Raw genomic sequence first — 18,905 nt, 5'->3', positions numbered from 1 at the left:
GCATCATTCTATATACCTCCATCCATCCATCCACCTATCCATCCATCCTCTTATTATTCTACCTATCATCCATCATCTATCTATATCTAATGGATCTATCTTTTCTATCTATCTATCTATCTATCTATCTATCTATCTATCTATCTATCTATCTATCTATCTATCTCTACCTCTCTATCCATCCATCCATCCATCCATCCATCCTATCTTTTATATCTATATCTATCAGCTAACTTTTCTCCCTTCTCCATTTACCTATCCATCTATCACCTCTTCTTTTTCATCCATTCATCCACCTATCATCTCTCTTCACTATCTCTTACCCATCCATCCATCCAATATATTATCCATCCATCCATTTTTATAACCTCGAAGAGCAGGATAACGATGTGAAAATTGGGGTCCCCACCTGAAATCCTAATCCAATCTCTCATCCTGGGATTCCTGCCTCTCCATTGTTTTGGGGGGCAATTCTTGCTTTTTACTTCCCAAGCTGAATGCTTCCATCCAGCTGTTTGGCTCTTCCTCTCGAATTCGCATAATTCTGCTCCCCATTTTAGTCTTTGTGTGTTGCCACCTGCACCCCTGGGTTGGCTCTAATTCCAGACCTCCACACTTCTCAGACCACCCCAACATCTGCAAGGGAAGAAGATGTTGAACATATCCACAACTGCTCGTTAATCCCAGTTTGCTTAATTACGGTTTTATTGAATGAAACACAACTGAGAGGGCCTCACCCTGTATTCAGACAAAGCCAAACAAACCACAGCTGGGCTCAGCACAACTTCCAACAAGGTCTTGATGTTGTGTAGCACTTTGGAGCAAGACACAGCAAGGTACTCAAATGTCTGAAACCAACACGTTCTAAATTGGAATAGTGGGCAGTCAAGTTTGGCCTACAAAAACAGCAGCAGAGAAAGCGCATTTCCAAACAAGCATCAATAAATAACATATCTCTTAAAAAAAAGATCTGCATACATTGAAATTTCCCCAGGGGCAATTCTGAAACTTAACAAGAGGTGCAAAATTGAAACTAACAAGACTACAGCTTGCTTAAAAGCAGCCCTACTTGGTTGTCTGGATCCTACTGCTAACTCTGAAAGAAGAGTTCCATCTGCAAAATGTAAACATACGTGAATATAGTTTTATAGATTTTTTTTTAAAAAAATCCACCCTCAACATAACTTCAAAATTTGCTCTTTGGAAGTATGTGGGTTTTTCCAAAGGCAGCGCAGTATTTCTTCGTGATGCTCTGCTCTCACATATTGGTGTGACTTTTTCAGGTATTAAGTGCCACACCAGTGCAAAACATTACAGATCCAGATTCTAGAACAGGCGTCTCCAGACTTGGCACCTTTCAAGACTGCTGGACTTCAACTCTCAGAAGCTGGTTGGGGAATTCTAGGAGGTGAAGTCCACAAGTCTTAAAGGTGCCAAGTTTCGAGACGCCTGTTCTAGATAAATTCAGGGGGTCTTTTGCTTGAAGGAAGACCTACGAGTTCAGCCTCCATTTCTGCTCACCAGTTTCATCTTCTCTGAACATTAGGCCTGAAACCAAAAATTGTAGTTCACCATACTTCCGGCTTGTTGAAACCAGCTAGTTTTACAAATCTTGGGTCGAAACTCACTAAACATCAACAATCCCATAATTTAGGGAACGAAACTGAGAACAAGATCTCACTGGAACTTGCTCCTATCCATTGGCTGGAGGGGATCTTCAGCTACCCAAGCCAGTCTATCTGCAAAAACTGTCCACCAACTGCTTTTGAGGCCACTTGCTCAAATTCCGTACACTCAAGTGGGTGTATAGTTGGAGTTTTGCACGCTGGTAAGTTGTGGCTTGAACCTGGAAAAGAGGAAAAGAGAAGCAAAGAGTGAGTATCTCCTCAATGTTCTTCTTAAGACTTTTGTTTCTCAAAAGTTGGCCACTTTAAGAGGTGTGGAATTCCACTCCCAGAATTCCCCAATTAGCATTAAAGTCTACACATCTTAGAAAAATGCTGGCTGGGGAATTCTGGGAGAGGAAGTCCACAGCTCTTAAAGTTGCCCAGGTTGAAAAACACAAGTCTTAAGAGGAACATTCAAGAGACACTCAACTTGGGGTTCCATTTTCATTGATCCAAGAAGCAAAAGGCCACACTGACTGGTGAAAACTGTACAAGTATTTGCTTAATCGTGGTTTCTTGAATTCAGTTTAGTTTACTTTTATTGTCCTTGCACCTCGCACAACAAAATTAAATACCATCTTCAGTGTACATTAGGGCTATGAAAATAAACACAAACACGCATCCTACACATTGAATTGAAAACCCCTGATGTTGCATTCATATGGCACTGTACAAACATTAATTAAATTTTTGAATTAAATCCACCCAAGGTGGGATTGTGTGTACAATGCAGAGCTGGCTGGAGAATTCTGGGAGTTGGGAGTCCACAAGTCTTAAAAGTGGCCAAGTTTGGAGACCCTCTGCTGTAGAGAGACCTGAAGGATGAAGATCAGGTTCAAAGGTTCACCTTGGCTTCGTGATACGGCAATAGCAACGTCAAGTCCTCTCTCTTCATCTCCTGGGCCACCTTCCGGAAGGATTTCAACATGGCGGCCTTACAGAGCCGGCTAGGTCGGGACCCGCCTCCTGGATTTGCAATGCTGGGGGAAAAAACAGAGTACCGAGAGTTGGAAGAATTCTCAAGCAGGAAACCCTACACCACTTCAGACAAACTCTTCTTTAAAACCTCCATTGTGGAGGACTTGGAGTGAATCTTTCAGCCGGGGCACAAAAACCCAACTCTTGAGCCCAATCTTCTCCACTCCTGTGGCCCACTGGATCAACAAAACCAGAGACAGGAACACTGGATTGGTGATAAGCTTATCAACTCCTGGCCTACAAAAACAAAAACCTAAAACAAGGTGCAACACAACTCAGAAGCTTGCAGACCTCTATTCGCCTCCTATTTGGGCTCTCTAAAACAGCGGTTCTTCAGTTTGGCAGCTTTCAGGTGTGTGGATGTGATGACCCAAAGGGGCGTGGCACAAAAGCAACAGTCACAAAAGTAGGTAAAGTCCTTTTAATTCCCCCAACTTGGCCCCCAATGTCCAGTTATCATCAGCTGGAGAAAAAAAACTCTCCCAAGAACAGTGTTTAAAGGAAAGAAATTCAGTCCGAACCCAAAGCACATCTAAATTATAAATAAAAACTAACACAAACCCCACTGAAGCAATTAATGAGGCAGGGCAGGATAAGAAATTGCAGACTTCAAAAGATAACAAAACACACACAATTGGGAGGACACCAGAACCCAGATAGGACTTGACAAACAAAGATAATGCACGCTTTGCTTCCAGCAAGGTGCTGTGCGCAAACGCCCTTTTTAAATCCTGTGTTCCCAGCTGCAGCTAATGAAGGGAATCAGGGCCCTTTCCTCCCCCATAACCCACATTGCTCCCTTCTCCATTCCTCCCTGCGGGCCTAGGATGAGGAGGGGGTGGGCCTGGGTCTTCCTCTGAATGCCCAGCCGGACTGTGCCCTTCCCCAGTTTCCTCCACAGCCAACGGAGCCACGCTCCCACTCCCTGTCAGCTGCTCGATCCCGCCCTCGGAATCAGATTCCAACAGGGGCGTGACAGTGGACTTCAACTCCCAGAATACTGGGGAATTCTTGGAGTTGAAGTCCACATATCATAAAGCTGCCGAGGTGCCAACACTGGTCTAAAAAGATGGCAGAAATGTAGAATTCCGAAAATCGAAACACCTCCATCTTGCTGTTGATTTTTTAACAGACTCTCATGTTCTAAGTATTCAAAGGGTTAAGTAATTAAGTAAACATTTCCTGGAGAAACAGACGGCTTACAAGAATGGCTCTTGAGTTAGCAGGTTTTTGGAATGACAGATACCTGACTTCCTTGGATAACGTGGCTTAGGCTGCGAGGGAATAATTGTGTAGTGATGGGTATGCAGAATTTTTAACAGTGGGGTATCAAAATAATCTTGCCATGGAGTCCCTTCAGTTCACGGAGTATGCTAAACCCGAGCTTGTATTAATCGTAGTTTGTTGAAGGGTACAATGGATCGTGTTGGGACTAACACCATTATAAAGAGTGGATTCCTATGAGCCAGATTCAAGTCAACCCCAAATTAATCCCAAGTCAATCTCAAGTCAACCCCAAATCAATCTCATAAATCCCAAATCAGTCTTGTCAATCCCAAATCAATCTCGTCAATCCCAAATCAATCTCGTCAATTCCAAATCAGTTTTGTCAATCCCAAATCAATCCCAAATCAATCTCGTCAATCCCAAATCAATCTCGTCAATTCCAAATCAGTTTTGTCAATCCCAAATCAATCTCATCAATCCCAAATCAGTTTTGTCAATCCCAAATCAATCCCGTCAATCCCAAATCAATCTCGTCAATTCCAAATCAGTTTTGTCAATCCCAAATCAATCTCATCAATCCCAAATCAATCTCGTCAATCCCAAATCAGTCTCCAACCAATCCCACCTCCCCTCCCCCAAATTCATCTCCACAATCCTAATCAATCACCCTAAATCAAATTCAGCCACCCCGCTAGGACAAACCGGTCTTGGGTCTCCCCCAGCCCGGTCCCCACTGCCTCCCCCCAGCCCCCAGCCCCCTCCACTCACTCCCTTTCGGCCTTCCCGACAGCTCCGTTCACACATTCCAGCATCTCGTCTCCTGCGCACCAGTTCAGGCTCAGCGCGCCGCATTCTGTCGGGGAGTTGAAGGGGGTCACGGGGGGCCCTTCGAAGAGGTAGATCTTCTTGTGACCGTACGGTTCGGGGAAGCCCTCTTCCGGTCCCAGGTGCAAATGCTCGTTGAGGACCCAATAGAGAATGTCGTGGTTGTGATAAGAGTCAGCTGAAAATGGAGAAGTCCGAAAGCGACAAGAGAAAGCAAACACAAATAGCGCGGGAGAAAATTTCGGCCTATGCCGTAGAATTAGATAAGTGGCAGAAGCCAGGGAATAGAAACTATACATTATCAATACCAAGAGCATACAAAGAAAATTTGTATAAGCTGTTTTATAGATGGTTCTTGGCACCAGCAAAATTGGCAAACATGTTTATCAGCTAAGTGCCACGTGACACCTGGCTCATACTACCACATGTGGTGGGATATGTGTAGAAGATAAAAAGATATTGGACAAAAGTACACACGTGGTTGGAAAAGACGATAAAGCAACATGTAGATCTAAAACCCGAAATACTTCTTCTAGGGATGGTACCTGAAAGTTATAGTAAAGAAAAGGTATATGTAATTCTTCATATATTAACTGCAGCTAGAATTATATTTGCTCAAAAATTCCAGCAGAGGAAAATGTGATTAAGAAAATATTGGAATGTGCAGAAATTAATAGATTAACATTAGCAATTAAAGAAAAAGAAGAAACTGAATCCTCTATGGTATGGGATCTATTTTATCAATGGTTGGAAAATAAGAAATAAGTTAAAATTGAGTAGATGAATATATAGTGAAATAAGTTAAGTGTCAGGACTCCAGCAGAAATAAGTTAAGTGTCAGGACTACCCCCTTTTAAATATGAGTCTCGAGCCGAACTTCCAAAACTTAAATATGATTTATTAGGAATAAACATGTCCGGCGCTGCCTGGGTGCAACCAACTCCCAGACACATAATTCATTGTCACCCTTGACCCTGGTTTTCCCCCACCCCCTGGGTGTATCGTAATTCATATCCTCCAATGGGACACCTCCATAGCCCAGAGTCACCAATCATGCTCCCCAGCTAGAATTTTGCACAGCAGAAACTTCAGTCATCTAGAAACTATCTTTGAAAACATTTATGGAATGCAAGCTGCACACTGTCTGTTGGCAACTCTAAAAAAGACCATAGAAATATTTTATGAGTTGACATTCAGATTGTTATAATGACAAAATATGGGATAATGGTTTTTAAAGAAAATGTAATTATTGGTATTTTAGTTAAGGAATGTATGTTAATTACAACTGTTTGCACAAGATATACTTATCCAGTCGACACACTGTTTAAATGAAAGATGGATTTGTTGTAAATACCAAATAAAAAATTTATACACCAAAAAAGAGAAAGAAAACACACGTCATGGCAACCTCGTACGGTCCTTGACTTACAACCACGGCCCAACTTAATCCGATAATCACCTAGGACAATGCTGGTGATGTACACGGGATGCAGGAAGTGGCTGAGCAGGGCCCCTTGGACTCCCAGGACGGTCCAGCGGGTCAGCTTGTCACTGCCGGAGGCACAGTAGACATGGGTGGACAGCATGGTAGGGCTGCAATGCGAGACGGGCTTGAGCCGCCCTTTGATGCTGACATGCAGATCGACCGAAGGGTTGGACTTCAGCAAAGGGGTGCTGGGAGGAAGCAAAGGCCGAAGGGGGAGGTCAGAGCAGGCAATATTGGAGCGGCAAAAATGTCCCAACCCCCCCACCCCACAAATTCTGATCTTGCCGGAACGGTTCCAACCGACACATCGTTCATGCCAACAATGCCGTTTGGACACGGGAAGGATGCAGGGGTGGGATTCAAAAATCCCAGCAACTGGTTCGCTGCCCAGTTGGCGGGTGGCCTACTGGGATTTCCTGTTTCTGGCTCCGGGTGGGCCTCCAGAGCCTGGGGGAGGCCGTTTTCGCACTCTCCAGGATCCAGAGGCCTTCCCCGGGCCTCTGGGAGGGCGAAAACGGCCTCCTCTGGGCTCTGGGGGCCCACTGGAAGATGAAAACAGGCCTGTTTCTGGATTTCCACCAGGCCCGTCTTTCTCCCTCCCAGAGCCTCCACGCAGACCCCGCACTTATCTCCACTGAAAATAGGCCGCGTGGAGACTCCTGGGGGGGAGGGGGGGGGCAGGGCCAGCCAGTTGGTTGAAATACCGGTTTGACGAACCAGCTGTAACTTTAACATCCGGTTTGTTCAAACCGGTCCGAACCGGTAGGATCCCACTCCCGGAAGGATGCCGGTCGGAGAGCCAGTGTCCTGACCAAGGCTTCTTTGGAATGCATGGAACACAATCTAAGTTCCAGCAAAACCTCTTTTATCTCCACAGCTGTGAATTACTTTCATTCACAGCCTACAAGGCTTTGCAAACAGTCTTTCCGGAGGATGTTCATAAACACCCACCAGAGAGCTAATTGCCAAAGTTGACGCACAGTCGAACCGAACTTTTCAAAGCTTGAACCGACCGGATGAACTAATTGCTTCCTGCAAAAGCTCCTGTCCCGTTCACTCCTCTTTTATGTCCTGTGGGAGGGGCCAATCATCTCTGAGGCGTGGCCTTACTCCTGAGTCAACCCTGCTTTCTCAATCGTTCTCGTCTTCTGGTAGCCCTGCGCATGCGGAGGTTGGGAACCGGTTCCAGAAGCTCCCCCGCCTCACTGCTGTCCGAACCCAAAGGCAGCTGCCGACTGCCAGCCTGTCCTGGCCCCATCCCTGCCTCCGATGCAGAGCCCTCATCCGAGCCCTCCTCAGCCTCCAAGACCGGTCCAGGTTCCTCCCCAATCTCCTTGCTACCGCCTGACTCTGCTGCCAGCTCCATCAACGGCCACAACAACCACAGGCAACATGGCCAGAGATCTAAATGCAGGAAGCCCTCCACTTACAACCATTTGTTTAGAGAGCGTTCAAAGTTACGACAGCACTAAAAAAAAAGATATAACTTAACGACCATTAGAGCATCCCCACAGTCACCTGCACTTATGCGGTTTATGACAACTGCAGTGTCATTGCAACCTTCTAACCAGCAAAGTCAATGGGGGAAAGCCAGACGCGCTTAACAGCCGTGCTGGGTGGGGAATTCTGGGAGTTGAAGTCCACTCGCCTTAAAGGTGTCCAAGGCTGAGAAAGGCTGGCTGACATTCACCTCCAGTTTTAGTGAGAATCAAAGTCCCAGATTCGGTTTCTATCGTATCTTCTAAAACCTGGAGGAGGAACCTTGTAGATCCTGGCAACATCAACGCCAAACCTTGGTCCGATCCAATCCCCCTTTTCCATCATTCACCCGCTCTGGACCCTACCCCAGCCTTCCCGGGACACTCACTGGAGTTTTTTCATTGCTCCATGCGGCATTTGGCTCAGGTAGAGATGTAGGTAGCACCGGGGCTTCAATCTTAGGAGTTCCCCACCTTCCACCGGGCAAAAGATGCCCTGCTCAAACGCGGCCGGATCCTGGCTACAGCATAGCAGGAGCTGCTTGTAGAAATATCTGAGGACGGAACAGAATCAAAGGGGGGCGGGATCGGTGGGGTGACATGGATTACGGGGTGGGAGTCAAAAATCCCAGCAACTGGGCAGTGAACTGGTTGCTGGGTGGGCCTGGTCGTTGTGGGTGTGGCCTACTGGAACTTCCGGGAGGCCTGTTTTTCACACACACACACACACACACACACACACACACACACACACACCCCAGAGTCCGGAGGCTTTCCTTGGGCCTCTGGGCAAAAAACAGGCCTTCCGGAAGTCCTAGAAGTCTGGAAATGGGCCTGTTTTCGAGCTGGAAACTTCCGGAAGGCCTGTTTTTCCCCCTGCCAGAGCCACTTCATGGCCCCTGCGTTGACCTGCATCCAAAACAGGCCGCCTGGAGTCTCCGGGGGGGCAGGGCCAGCCGATTGGTTTAACAACCAGTTCGCCTGAACCGGTATGAACCGGCTGAATCCCACCCCAAGTGTGTGGGGGGGCTATTCAATGGGACCTCCCATTAAACAGGGACCGAAGCAGCCCAACCCCATCAAGGAACTACAGATCGTTTTTGACTTACAGCAGTTTGTTTAGTGACTGTTGGAAATTATGACGCTGGTAAAAGTGCCTCACGACCGTTTTTTTTTTCACTTTTATGACTGTGGCAGCCTCAACAGCAGCCTCACCTGACCAAAATTTGGACGCTTGGCAAGTGGCTCATATTACGATAGTCGCAGAATCCCCGAGGCTCACGCAATATACATTCAGATGCTGGGCCACTGACTCCTATTTATCACTGTTTCCAGGGTCCCAGGGTCACGTGATTCCTCCCTTTTGTGACCACTCAATGGGGGAAGCCAGATTCGCTTAACAACCGTGTTCCTAACTTAGGGGTTCACTAAACGACGGTGGCGGTGAAGATCCTAAAGTGAGGCAAAACTCAACTCTGCACCTGTCTCGCTTAGCAACGGAAGAGTTGGGCTCACCTGCGGTCAAGGATTCCCTGCAGAAGGGAGGCATCTCAGCCTGGGCCCGTCTACCTCTTCCTTCCTCAAATCCTGGGGCGTTTCTGGGGGAGGAGTGGGGAAGGCCCTTACCTCATCAGGGCCCGGCGGGCCACCACAAGACCGTGTAAGTCATGGAGTTTCCGGCCGTCGAATTCCATCCAGCCCTCATAGCAAACGTCTCCCACCCCGAGGGCCACCAGCTCGTAGGTCTCCTTGCAGGCGCCCTGGCTGTCAGCCGCCCCTTCCGAGAAAATTGCATTTATTTCATTTAGCGTACGGCGTCGACAGAAGCCGTGCAGTCGCTGACACCGAAGGCTAATAAAACACGTCACACATACAAGGAACAATTGGAACGATTAGTCCGCGGAACGATTGGAAGATCTTAAGAAGGGATTAGACCACCGTTTGTCTGAAATGGTACAGGGCAGTGATGGCTAACCTTTGCGTTGTGGCGTGCCAAACGTGTGCACGCAACACACCCTCCCCTGCACATGTGTGTGCAACCCACCCGTGTGTACCATCCACCTCTGCGCATATACATGTGTTCCTGCCCCCCGGTGGGCACACATGGCAGATCCTGGACGATCTGGCTGGCGGGCGGCGCGCAGTGGATCTGTTCCGGGCAGCAGCTCTTATGCTGGTAGAAATGGTTCTGCGTGCCACTTCCGACATGCGTGCCATAGGTTTGCCATCACGCAGGGGGTTGGACTAGAACAGAGGTGAGATTCAGCCGGTTCTTCCCGGTTCTGGAGACCCAGAAGCAGAAATCTTGAGTAGTTCAGAGAACCAGCCAATCCCACCACTTCTCTGCCTCCCAGCTGGGTCTCCTTTGGTTGCCCTGCATAGGAGAAGGGAGCTGGAAAGCAGGTCGGTGGGGTGAGGAGGGGAGATCCTGCAGTAAATCCTTCCCCCGCCACACACACACACACACACACCAACAGGGCCACAGAACCAGTAGTAAAACAAGTGTCCCTTCCAACTCGATTCTATTCAACGGGGGCTCACCTTGCTCCAGGACAAAGGCCGCCACGTTGCCCAAACAGCCCTGGAAGGCCGGCTGCTCCGCGAGAAGCTTGTCACACACAACCTTGGTGATCACCGCGCATCGCTCTTGATGGAAGGATTCTGGGGAGAAGGAGGAGGAAGAGGAAGAAATGGAGGAAGAAGAGGAAGAGAAGGAGGAAGAAAGAAGAGGTGGAAGAGAAGAAGAGCAGGAGGAGGAGGAGTTTGCAAAGCTTCCAACAAGGAGAAAATCTCAACAGGTCGCTAGCAATGAAAGACACTTCTCTTCTCCTCACTTCTCCTCTTACAATGTTCAACTTGGGGTGTGCAGCCCCCTGCAACACACAAAACACACACACACACACACACACACACACGTGAACCTCCCCGCTCCCTCTTTTAAGTCCCAACATAATTGGCCACGCACTTTGCAAGTTTTCCTTCATCCCGTTGCAACTCGGGACGGCCACAGCAGGGTTTCCACGTGCCGGGGGCGCTGCATTCAAGCCCCCTCCTCCCCATGCGGGTCTCTCTGCGCTCCCCACCTGCCCTCGGAGCCCCCTCCCCCTCCCAGACCCCCCTTGGCACCCAGCAGCGCCCACCTCTCTCCGCAGCCTCCTGAGGAAGGCCCGGATTTCCCCGGGCGCAAGGTTGGTGCTGCTGCTGCTGCCCCTCCTCCTCCTTCCAGGGTTGGGGGCTCTGGCTCTGCCCTCTCCAGAAAGGGCGTGCAACAAGGCTCGCTTCCCGGCAGTTTGCACCCTCCATTCCTCCCCCACCCCCCCCTTCTTCTTTTCCCGCAAAAGAAGCACCAATTCCTGAGTACGCGCTGCAATTTCACCCCGGCGGCGTTGAAAATTGCAAACGGGTTGAAGATGGGGGGACGGGACTTCAAACTCCCAGAATTCCCCAGCCAAATGAGGGGGGACACCCAGCCACTAGTCGGGCCAGGGAAGCAGCGCGTGCGGCGGGCGCCCGGTTGCAACAGGTGGCGGGAGCGGAGCCTGGGTAGGCGGGGTCGGGAGGGGCGTGTCAGGAGTCTGACCACGCCCTTCCTTCCTTCTTTCCTAGGGGAGAGATCTCCGGGAAGGGGATCCCTCGGATCCTGCTCCCCCAGCAGCCAATCAAGCTGCTGCTCATGGATCCCCGGATCCTTCAGAAAGCCCTCTGCTCTTCGGGGTCGCCCAGAGCCAGAAGCGCCCTGGATGGGGCTGGGGGCTGCAGCACTTCTCAGGCTTGCCAGCTCAAAAGCCTGGACTTCAACTCCCAGAATCCCCCCGCCAGCATGCAATGGAATTCTTTGCAGAGGGCTGGGCTTCCAAATCTCTTTTTTTCCCAAGCTTTCCTGAAAATGTTGCAGATTTAAAAAAAACAACAACTACTAAACTATCAAGATAAGGGTTGTTTTCATTATTCCCGCTCCGGAAAAAAGACACCAGATATTTATTTAGAGTGTATATTAGATCTGTTTATTCTAATTTTACTCCACTAAGCAGCTCCCCTTGGCCGTATTCTTCAGGATTGGAACGTATCCTTTTTTTTCCTCATGATTAAACGCAATAAAGTATGAAACGCAATAAAGTATGAAAAGCAAAAGGATTGGTGAAGGGGGATTGGCAGTTTTCCCACCTGGGCAGCTACATCTCCCGGCTGCTACCTTAGGGCAAGAATATTCCTATTTTGCTTAACAACGGAAAGTTTGAGCTGAACTGTGGTCGTAAGTCAAGGACTATCTAGCATTTTCAAGAACTCCTTGGAACCCGCCATTCTGGTTGGCCACGTGTGGCCAATGGATTTAGTAGGGAGGGTTTCCCAGTTGGCCGCAGGGAGGCTTCAAATTCCCCAAACTTCGGTGGAGGGAGAAGAAATGGATGGGTGGCGGTCCGTGGAGTCCGTGGGTGGAAATACCCCAGCTGAGGATGATGGATTTCCCTCCCGGTCTCTCTCGCCTCCGGCTGATCTCTCTTGGATCATCACGGGCAGGGTTGGCGGGGATCCTTCAGATTGGGAGGTACATAAAAGATCCCACTCTGAGCCCTGCAGGGGTGGTAAGGGGAGATGCCCACAGCGGGGTCTGCCACGCAGCCCGTGGAGAAGTTGCTGAAGAGGGAAACCTTGATTTGAACCAGCAGCTCCCGTCCCTACGAACAAAGAAGAAAGAGTCAGGAGGGGTAGAGTGGAAGCGGCCTGCACTGCAGGGAGGTGTTGTGGCCCGCCGGCGTCTGGGGAGGAGGCTGGGGAGGAACCTGGGCCAGTCCTGGAGGCTGAGGAAGGCTCGGACGAGGGCTCTGCATCAGAGGCAGAGATGGGGCCAGTTATCAGCTGCCATCAGAGATCAGTGGGGCAGAAGAACAGTTGGAGCCTGTTCCCAGTGAGCACAGGGGCGGAGCTGCCAGGAGAAGGGAACAGCTAGGGAACAAGGGGTTGGCCCCTCCCGTCGGGATTAAAAGAGGAGCAAAAGGGGAGGGGGCTTTTGCAGGAAAGAATTCATCCGTTGCAGCCGTGGGAAGATCTGTCTGTGCACCTCAGAGACTTTGTGCCGAGTCCTTCCTTGTCAGCACTGCGTTTGGAAATAGTTACTTGGCAGCTCTCCAGGCTAGATGAGGTCTGTGCTCCTTATCACACCCTTGAAAGCCTGTTTGCCAGGCCTTTGGCGGAAAGTGAATGCAAGAAATTCACCTTCGATTAATAAAAGGGGTTTTGCCGGGACAAAGAGCCGGCTTAGTGCTTTTGGGGGAAGCCAAAAACCCACCTGCCTGTCTGTCACACACTGCAGCTGGTACCGGGGTCCCAGGAGATGCTCCAGGGCGTCAACGAAGGTGCTCAGCTGGGGAGAAGAGACCGTGGAAAGAGAAGGGGGGTCAGGGAAGAGAGACCCAGCAATTCTGGGGGTGGGGACCCCAACGCCCCCCCCTTACAGCTAAGAAACCCACCCACCTAGACCCAGTCGAATTGAAAGATCTGCCTAGCATTATGACACGTCCTCGACTCACAACCTCTGTTGCTAAGCACGGCAGTTGCTAAGCGAGTTTTGCCCCATGTTACGACCATTCTTGCTGCCGTTGTTAAGTGAGTTTAGTGCAGGGGTCCCCAAACTTGGCAACTTGAAGACTTGTGGACTTCAACTCCCCAAATTCAACTTTTAAGACTTGTGGACTCCCAAAATTCTGGGAGTTGAAGTCCACAAGCCTTAAAGTTGGCCAAGTTTGGAGACCTCTGGTTTAGTGACTGAAGTTACAACAGCATGGGAAAAAAAGTGACTCGCACTTACGACCCGTCCTCATACTTAGGACTATTGTAGTATCCCCATAGTCAAAACTTGGCGCGCAGCCTGTTTGCAAAATCTCAAGGTAATGTGGTTTATGACTTTTCCAGCAGTTTCCAACAACGTTAAAGGGGAAACTGGATCCACTTAGGGACCAAGTGATTCAAACAAGTATTTTGGCCATATTCTGCAGACCCTCAATTCTTGGGAAGTGAAAGGGGGGGGGAAAACAGGTACCTGGTAACTCTGCTGGCAGGAGGGAATAATCTCTGCCTTTTCAAAGGCCCTGCAGTTTAAAAAAAGGAAGCCAACGGTGCTAATTAATGGAAAGGCAGAATAAGTTTGTCTTCATTTGAGATTTATTTTAAAACTGGACTTTACAAGTTAATCCTCTTTAAGACCGAGATTCCTGGTTAGGCTGAACCAAGTCCTCTTCTCCCTGAAGCAGCGGCCTGCAGCCCCTTTGGTCAGATCTTATTGATCATTTAATCTTATTTATTATTTAATCTTATTTATCAATCAAATTTGTGCAGTCCAGCTCAACTCCAGGGAGGAACAAGGCAGAATTAGATATTGTAACCTGCCCAGGAGAGGTGCAGCAAATAAATTTCATAATAAAATAAAACAATTTTGAGTCCTGGTGGTTCTACACAACCCAGGTGGGCATATGCTGCAATCTCCTATTTTTGCATAACCGTGATTTCCTAAACAAACCAAGATGGGCTGGAATCTTACAGCTTGTTCTTCTAAAACCAGCCAGCCACCTTCTCCTTCCTAGGATGAGTGAACCAGGCCTCTTGCATGACCCACATTTTCAGTTAAGTCACCCTTTATTCTTTCAGGGTTAAGAGATGGAGGGGCAGAAGTGGAACCCCTATTGACAGAGGGGATTAGGGTTAGGGTTAACCCAGGTTTGTCTGTGGAGATTTGCAACCATCCAAGTCCTGGTTGTTGCAAAGGTGTTTTTCTTTTTTCAAGAGGCAACTGGGCTTAGTTTTTCCTTGGTTTCGCTTCTCATCCAAGAAGCTTCTTCTGTTCTCCACCATCCAGTCAGAACTGAAGAAGCTTCTGGGATGAGAAGTGAAACCTCTTCAAGGAGAAAAAAAAAACCCAGAAAGTCCAGTTTGTCAGAGTATATTCATGAACTGGAACAGAGCTTGGCAACAAGGTCAGCCAATGAATAGCCATAGCAACTAAATCAGCCAATGAGGACTGTTTGGAAACTGAAACTAGAAGTAGGCTAGGCGTGGCTCTATATTAAGCTCTGCAACTCTGTTAAGCTCTGAGTCTGTCTATTGAAAGTGAAAGGGCTTCTCTCCTCTGCTGTGTGTCTTGCTTGCCTGCTGAACTAAAGTGAAACTGAGGTCTGTTTCTGAGCTCCTGGGTTGCTGCTGTTCTGCTCTGAACCTGTAACGTGTCTGCTTCTGTCTGAGTTTGCTCATGATGGAGAAATCTACAACTGGTATTGTAAAATTCACTTGATATGTTTACAAAGAAGTGAAATGAAGCCTCGGCCATCTGTGTTTACTTTTCTGGCGCTGAATTTTCACTACAATACTCCGAACACAGTTGCCTCTTGGAAGAAGCACCTTTGGGTTCACCCAGATTTCAAGGTAACCTCGTTCCAGAGCAACTCCACACTTTTCCCCTTAGAGAAGCCACTTTAAATTTCTGCTTCAAAGTCCCGTGAAAGTCGGGGCTCCCCTTGGGGAGGTGGGATTCCAGGTCACCTGTCAATATTGTATTTGGTGTGCAGGAAAAGTGCAGCCCCGAAGAATTTCTTCGGACTATTCAGGGTTTCGATGCAGCCACCGCAAGTCCCGTGTTTTTCCCATTCTTTCTCCCTGGAAGAAGAGAAACAAATCACGCTGCGGTTCATGGAGAACTGTGATGGTGAACCTATGGCACACATGCCACAGGTGGCACGCAGAGCCATTTGTGCTGGCACACGAGCCGCAGGCAAACATACCTCACTGTGCATGTGCGTGCCTCACAGCTGACTTTCGGCCTCCCAGAGGCTTGAGGAAAACCTTTGCAGGCCAAAAAATAGGCCTGTTTCATCACTTCCTGTATTTCCGGAAATACCGGAAGTAACAAAACGGGCCCATTTTTCGGCCTGCAAAGCCTGCAGAAGCTTTCCTCAATCCTCTGGGAGGCCGAAAAAGGCCTCAAAGGAGCCAAAAATCAGCTGGGAGGTGCAGTGCAGGTAAGGGGGTCAGGGTGGGGATTGCGCGCACATGCGCAGGAGGTTTGTGTGGGGTGCACAAGCACGCACACACAATATTTGGCCCAGGAGCCCCAAAAGGTTAGCCACTACCGGTGTAGAATATTTCTAGAGGTAGTCCTTGACTTACGACCGTTTGTTTAGTGGCCATTTGAACTTACAGCTTTAAGACTCAGGGACTTCAACTCCCAGAGCTCCTCAGCCAGCTTTGAGGAAGCTTTGCTGGCTGAGGAATTCTGGGAGTTGAAGTTCACAAGTCTTAAAGTTGCCAAGGTTGGAGACCTCTGGTCTATCGAGAGAACTGTATTCACTTAATGAATGCAGGATTCACTTAACAAGTGCAGGGATTTGTCTAAGGATCGTAGCCAAAAAAAGGTTGCAAAATTTTGAGATGTGTGGACTGCAACTCCCAGAATTCCCCATTCTGGGGGTTGACGTCCGCATCTCTTAAAGGGGCAACGGTCAAGAAACCCTGGATGGAAGGACCGATGTCCCATCGCCGCTTCTTCTGCGTCCCCACCGGCCCCCCCCACCATCCACCAGACCTCCAGAGGGTCATTCTCTTCTTCTAACTGGGATTACCAAAACTGGAAGTTGCTCAGATTGGTGAAAGTTGGCCAGTGACGGTTCAGTTCGGGCACCAGGTTCTGCGAGAAAGAGAAAAAAATGACTTGAGATATCAGCCACAGGTTGTGTTGGAATAACAGAATCACAGAGGGACCTTGGAGGTCTTCTAGTCCAACCCGCTGCTTGAGCAGGAGACCCTATGCCAGAGGCATTCAATCTTGGCCAATATAAGGTTTGTGGACTTCAACTCCCAGACTTCTGTGCCGGCAGGGGAATTCTGGGAGTTGAAGACCACAAGTCTTAACGTGGCCAAGTTCGGAGACCTCTGTGCTAAGTCAACATTCAGTTGCTCTTCTCTTGTTGAATAAGCTGCGCCACGCAAAGCCCATCCTGGGTTTTGGGATAAGAGGACCCAAAGAGCGAGACTACAATAACAATGAACCTATAGATGCTCTTAGGAGAGAATTTTACTCACTGTCAGGTCGGAAGGGAAGAGACGCCAATAGGGGCAGCATTTCTGAACATCGCTGGGCCTGGGGAGAGAAAAGTGGAAGGCCATGTTCCCAACCGTAGGAATCGCTTTCGTAGCTTCCCGCGGGAAAACTCCATTTCCCAGGGTGTCCAGGGTGGCAGCCATGATGGCCAAAAGAGGGTTGGAAGAGGGATTGGGGTTACAGAGAAGCCAGGTGGGAGCAGCTCACCACAATCCATGGATGGTCCAGTTCTTGGGCTTCTCGGACATGACACAGTCATACTTGCTTGGCAGAAACTTTGAGCAAAAGATAGAAAAAGAAATAACATTCCGGGGTCCTTGGCGCTCTCTGAGCTGGGTAGTTTTCTTGAAGACGTTTCATGACCCAACTAGGTAACATCATCAGTGCTAGAAAGGAGGAGGGGGTTGTAGAGAGGAGGAGGAGGAGGAGGAGGAGGAGGAGGACTGAGGGATCCTTGGTGCGCTCTGAGCTTTGTGGCTTTCTTGCAGACGTTTCACGACCCAACTAAGTAAGTGCTAAAGAGAAGCATCAAAGCACTGATGCACCAAAGCACTGATGATGCTACCTAGTGGGGTCGTGAAATGTCTGCAAGAAAACAGCCAAGCTCAAAGAGCACCCAGTTCAGCCCTGAGCTATAAATATTCCCTTCAACTGGCAAAAAATAAAATTGACACTCTCTCTCCTATCCTGATAATACTGTCTGATTCACCTGTTAATCCCCAAATCCAACACACACAGCCCTTGTCCCCTGTCGAACCTGAAGATGATTTCAAAAACAGACGGTCCATTTGACTTGCCCCTCCCTTCTCTGAGAAAAGGTGAGAACGGTGGTCCAACCTCATCCTGAAATCCTGCAATCATGGAGGACCCACAACTTCCGTAGGCCGTCATGAATTAGAAAGGAGTAGACCTGGAAGGGACCTCAGAGGTCTTCTAGCCCAGCCCGCTGCTCAGTTCTAGATGAGCTCTTTGGAGGGGGAGGCACTGATCCCTCCTCTTCAGTCTACTCACCACGCAGAAGGAGCTGGGCCACATCTGGACAAAGACCAGGCATTCCCAAGGACAGAGCCTGCGAGGAAAATGCAACCCCTCGATCAACTCTCCCTCGGGTTCTCCAGCCCTCACCCTTGCAAGATGTCCCACCTACCTGGAGGGGTCTTTCTCCGACTTCTCCCACAGCTTCTCAGAGCTCAAGAGGTAGAAGAAAGAGCCGGTGTAGAGGAAGCCCAGCACGGCCCAGCTGAGTGGCATGTCTGCAAGGAAAGCAGAAGGGGGTCCGAGGAGAGACCTGGTGGTCTTCAGAGGCTCAGGAAGAAAGACGTTGGCTCCAAGAACTTGGACAAAGAAGGTGGCCAAGTGGACGGGAAGTCTCAGGTTCCTGGTGGCAGAACCTCTACTGCAGAAGATTCCGGATTTGGTTGAAGTTTTTCTGGGGTGCCCAAGATGCTAGAGGACCTCTCTAGCCCCCAACCATGAGGGTTCACTGTCGCAGCTCCTTGGTCCTCGTTGGGCAAGGTTCAGCTTCGCTTGCACCACACCAGCACAGAGAGGAAGCCTACCTGATACCACCACCTCCGTCTCCTCCAAGATCCAGGCACCGACTGACTCTGCAAGAAGAAGCATCCAACTGCTTTCACTTCTGCACAGAGGGGGAGGAACCAGGGCTCAGCTGTGACCCACACCAACCAACACCCCCGGGGGACCTCACATCCTCCTGAGAAGGTGGGCTGGTGGAAGAGGTGGAGGGAGGCCTCGTGGTTCCCCAGAATGGCTTAAAGGCTCAGTTTCTCAACCTCGGCCCCTGAAGATGGGTGGACTTCAACTCCCAGAATTCCCCAGCCAGCATTGGCTGGGGAATTCTGGGGAGTTGAAGTCCGCAGGTCTTAAAGTGGCCACATTTGGAGACAACCCCTGCTCTGGGCAGGGAATTCTGGGAGTTAAAGTCCGCAAATCTTGGACCTCCCTGCCCTGGGCCATTCTGGACTCTTCTTGAAAACCTTCAACGATGGAGCCCCCCCCCCCCACAACCTCTGGGCCTCAGCCAATGAATTGGGGCAGGGGGTCTTTAAATGTGGTACCAAGGGGAGGAGATTCCCCCTCGCCTTCCTCTGCTCCCCCTTTGGATTGGGGCAGGGGTGGGGGGAAGGAGGCTCAGTTGC

At 49.4% G+C, this 18,905-nt stretch overlaps 3 protein-coding genes across 4 annotated transcripts in view; all 3 read right to left on the bottom strand.

The window, feature by feature from the left end:
• The window catches only part of LOC113445898 (calpain small subunit 1), a 266,631-nt gene that overhangs the window by 207,184 nt on the left and 40,542 nt on the right, over positions 1-18,905 (bottom strand). The gene's annotated exons all lie outside the window — the stretch shown is intronic.
• ADAD2 (adenosine deaminase domain containing 2) lies at positions 1,166-11,029 on the bottom strand. The gene is made up of 8 exons (XM_087939408.1): positions 10,802-11,029; positions 10,203-10,322; positions 9,288-9,438; positions 8,051-8,215; positions 6,157-6,371; positions 4,641-4,875; positions 2,515-2,647; positions 1,166-1,846 (listed from the first exon to the last, which is right to left on the bottom strand). The coding sequence occupies exons 1-8, from the start codon at positions 10,962-10,964 to the stop codon at positions 1,736-1,738; spliced, it is 1,293 nt and encodes a 430-aa protein (XP_087795534.1). The 5' UTR covers positions 10,965-11,029; the 3' UTR covers positions 1,166-1,735.
• Positions 11,646-18,389, bottom strand: LOC113445936 (ribonuclease T2-like). The gene is made up of 10 exons (XM_087940227.1): positions 18,306-18,389; positions 17,894-17,999; positions 17,758-17,815; positions 16,954-17,021; positions 16,728-16,785; positions 16,268-16,332; positions 15,192-15,305; positions 13,699-13,747; positions 12,949-13,023; positions 11,646-12,337 (listed from the first exon to the last, which is right to left on the bottom strand). The coding sequence occupies exons 1-10, from the start codon at positions 18,367-18,369 to the stop codon at positions 12,170-12,172; spliced, it is 825 nt and encodes a 274-aa protein (XP_087796353.1). The 5' UTR covers positions 18,370-18,389; the 3' UTR covers positions 11,646-12,169.

This window comes from Pseudonaja textilis, chromosome 10, assembly GCF_049901715.1.
Source record: "Pseudonaja textilis isolate UNSWEBS1 chromosome 10, rPseTex1.2, whole genome shotgun sequence".
In the NCBI taxonomy this organism is placed as follows: domain Eukaryota; kingdom Metazoa; phylum Chordata; class Lepidosauria; order Squamata; family Elapidae; genus Pseudonaja; species Pseudonaja textilis.
The sequence above is the reverse complement of the archived record's forward strand: the minus strand, read 5'-3'. Positions and strand labels throughout refer to the sequence as shown.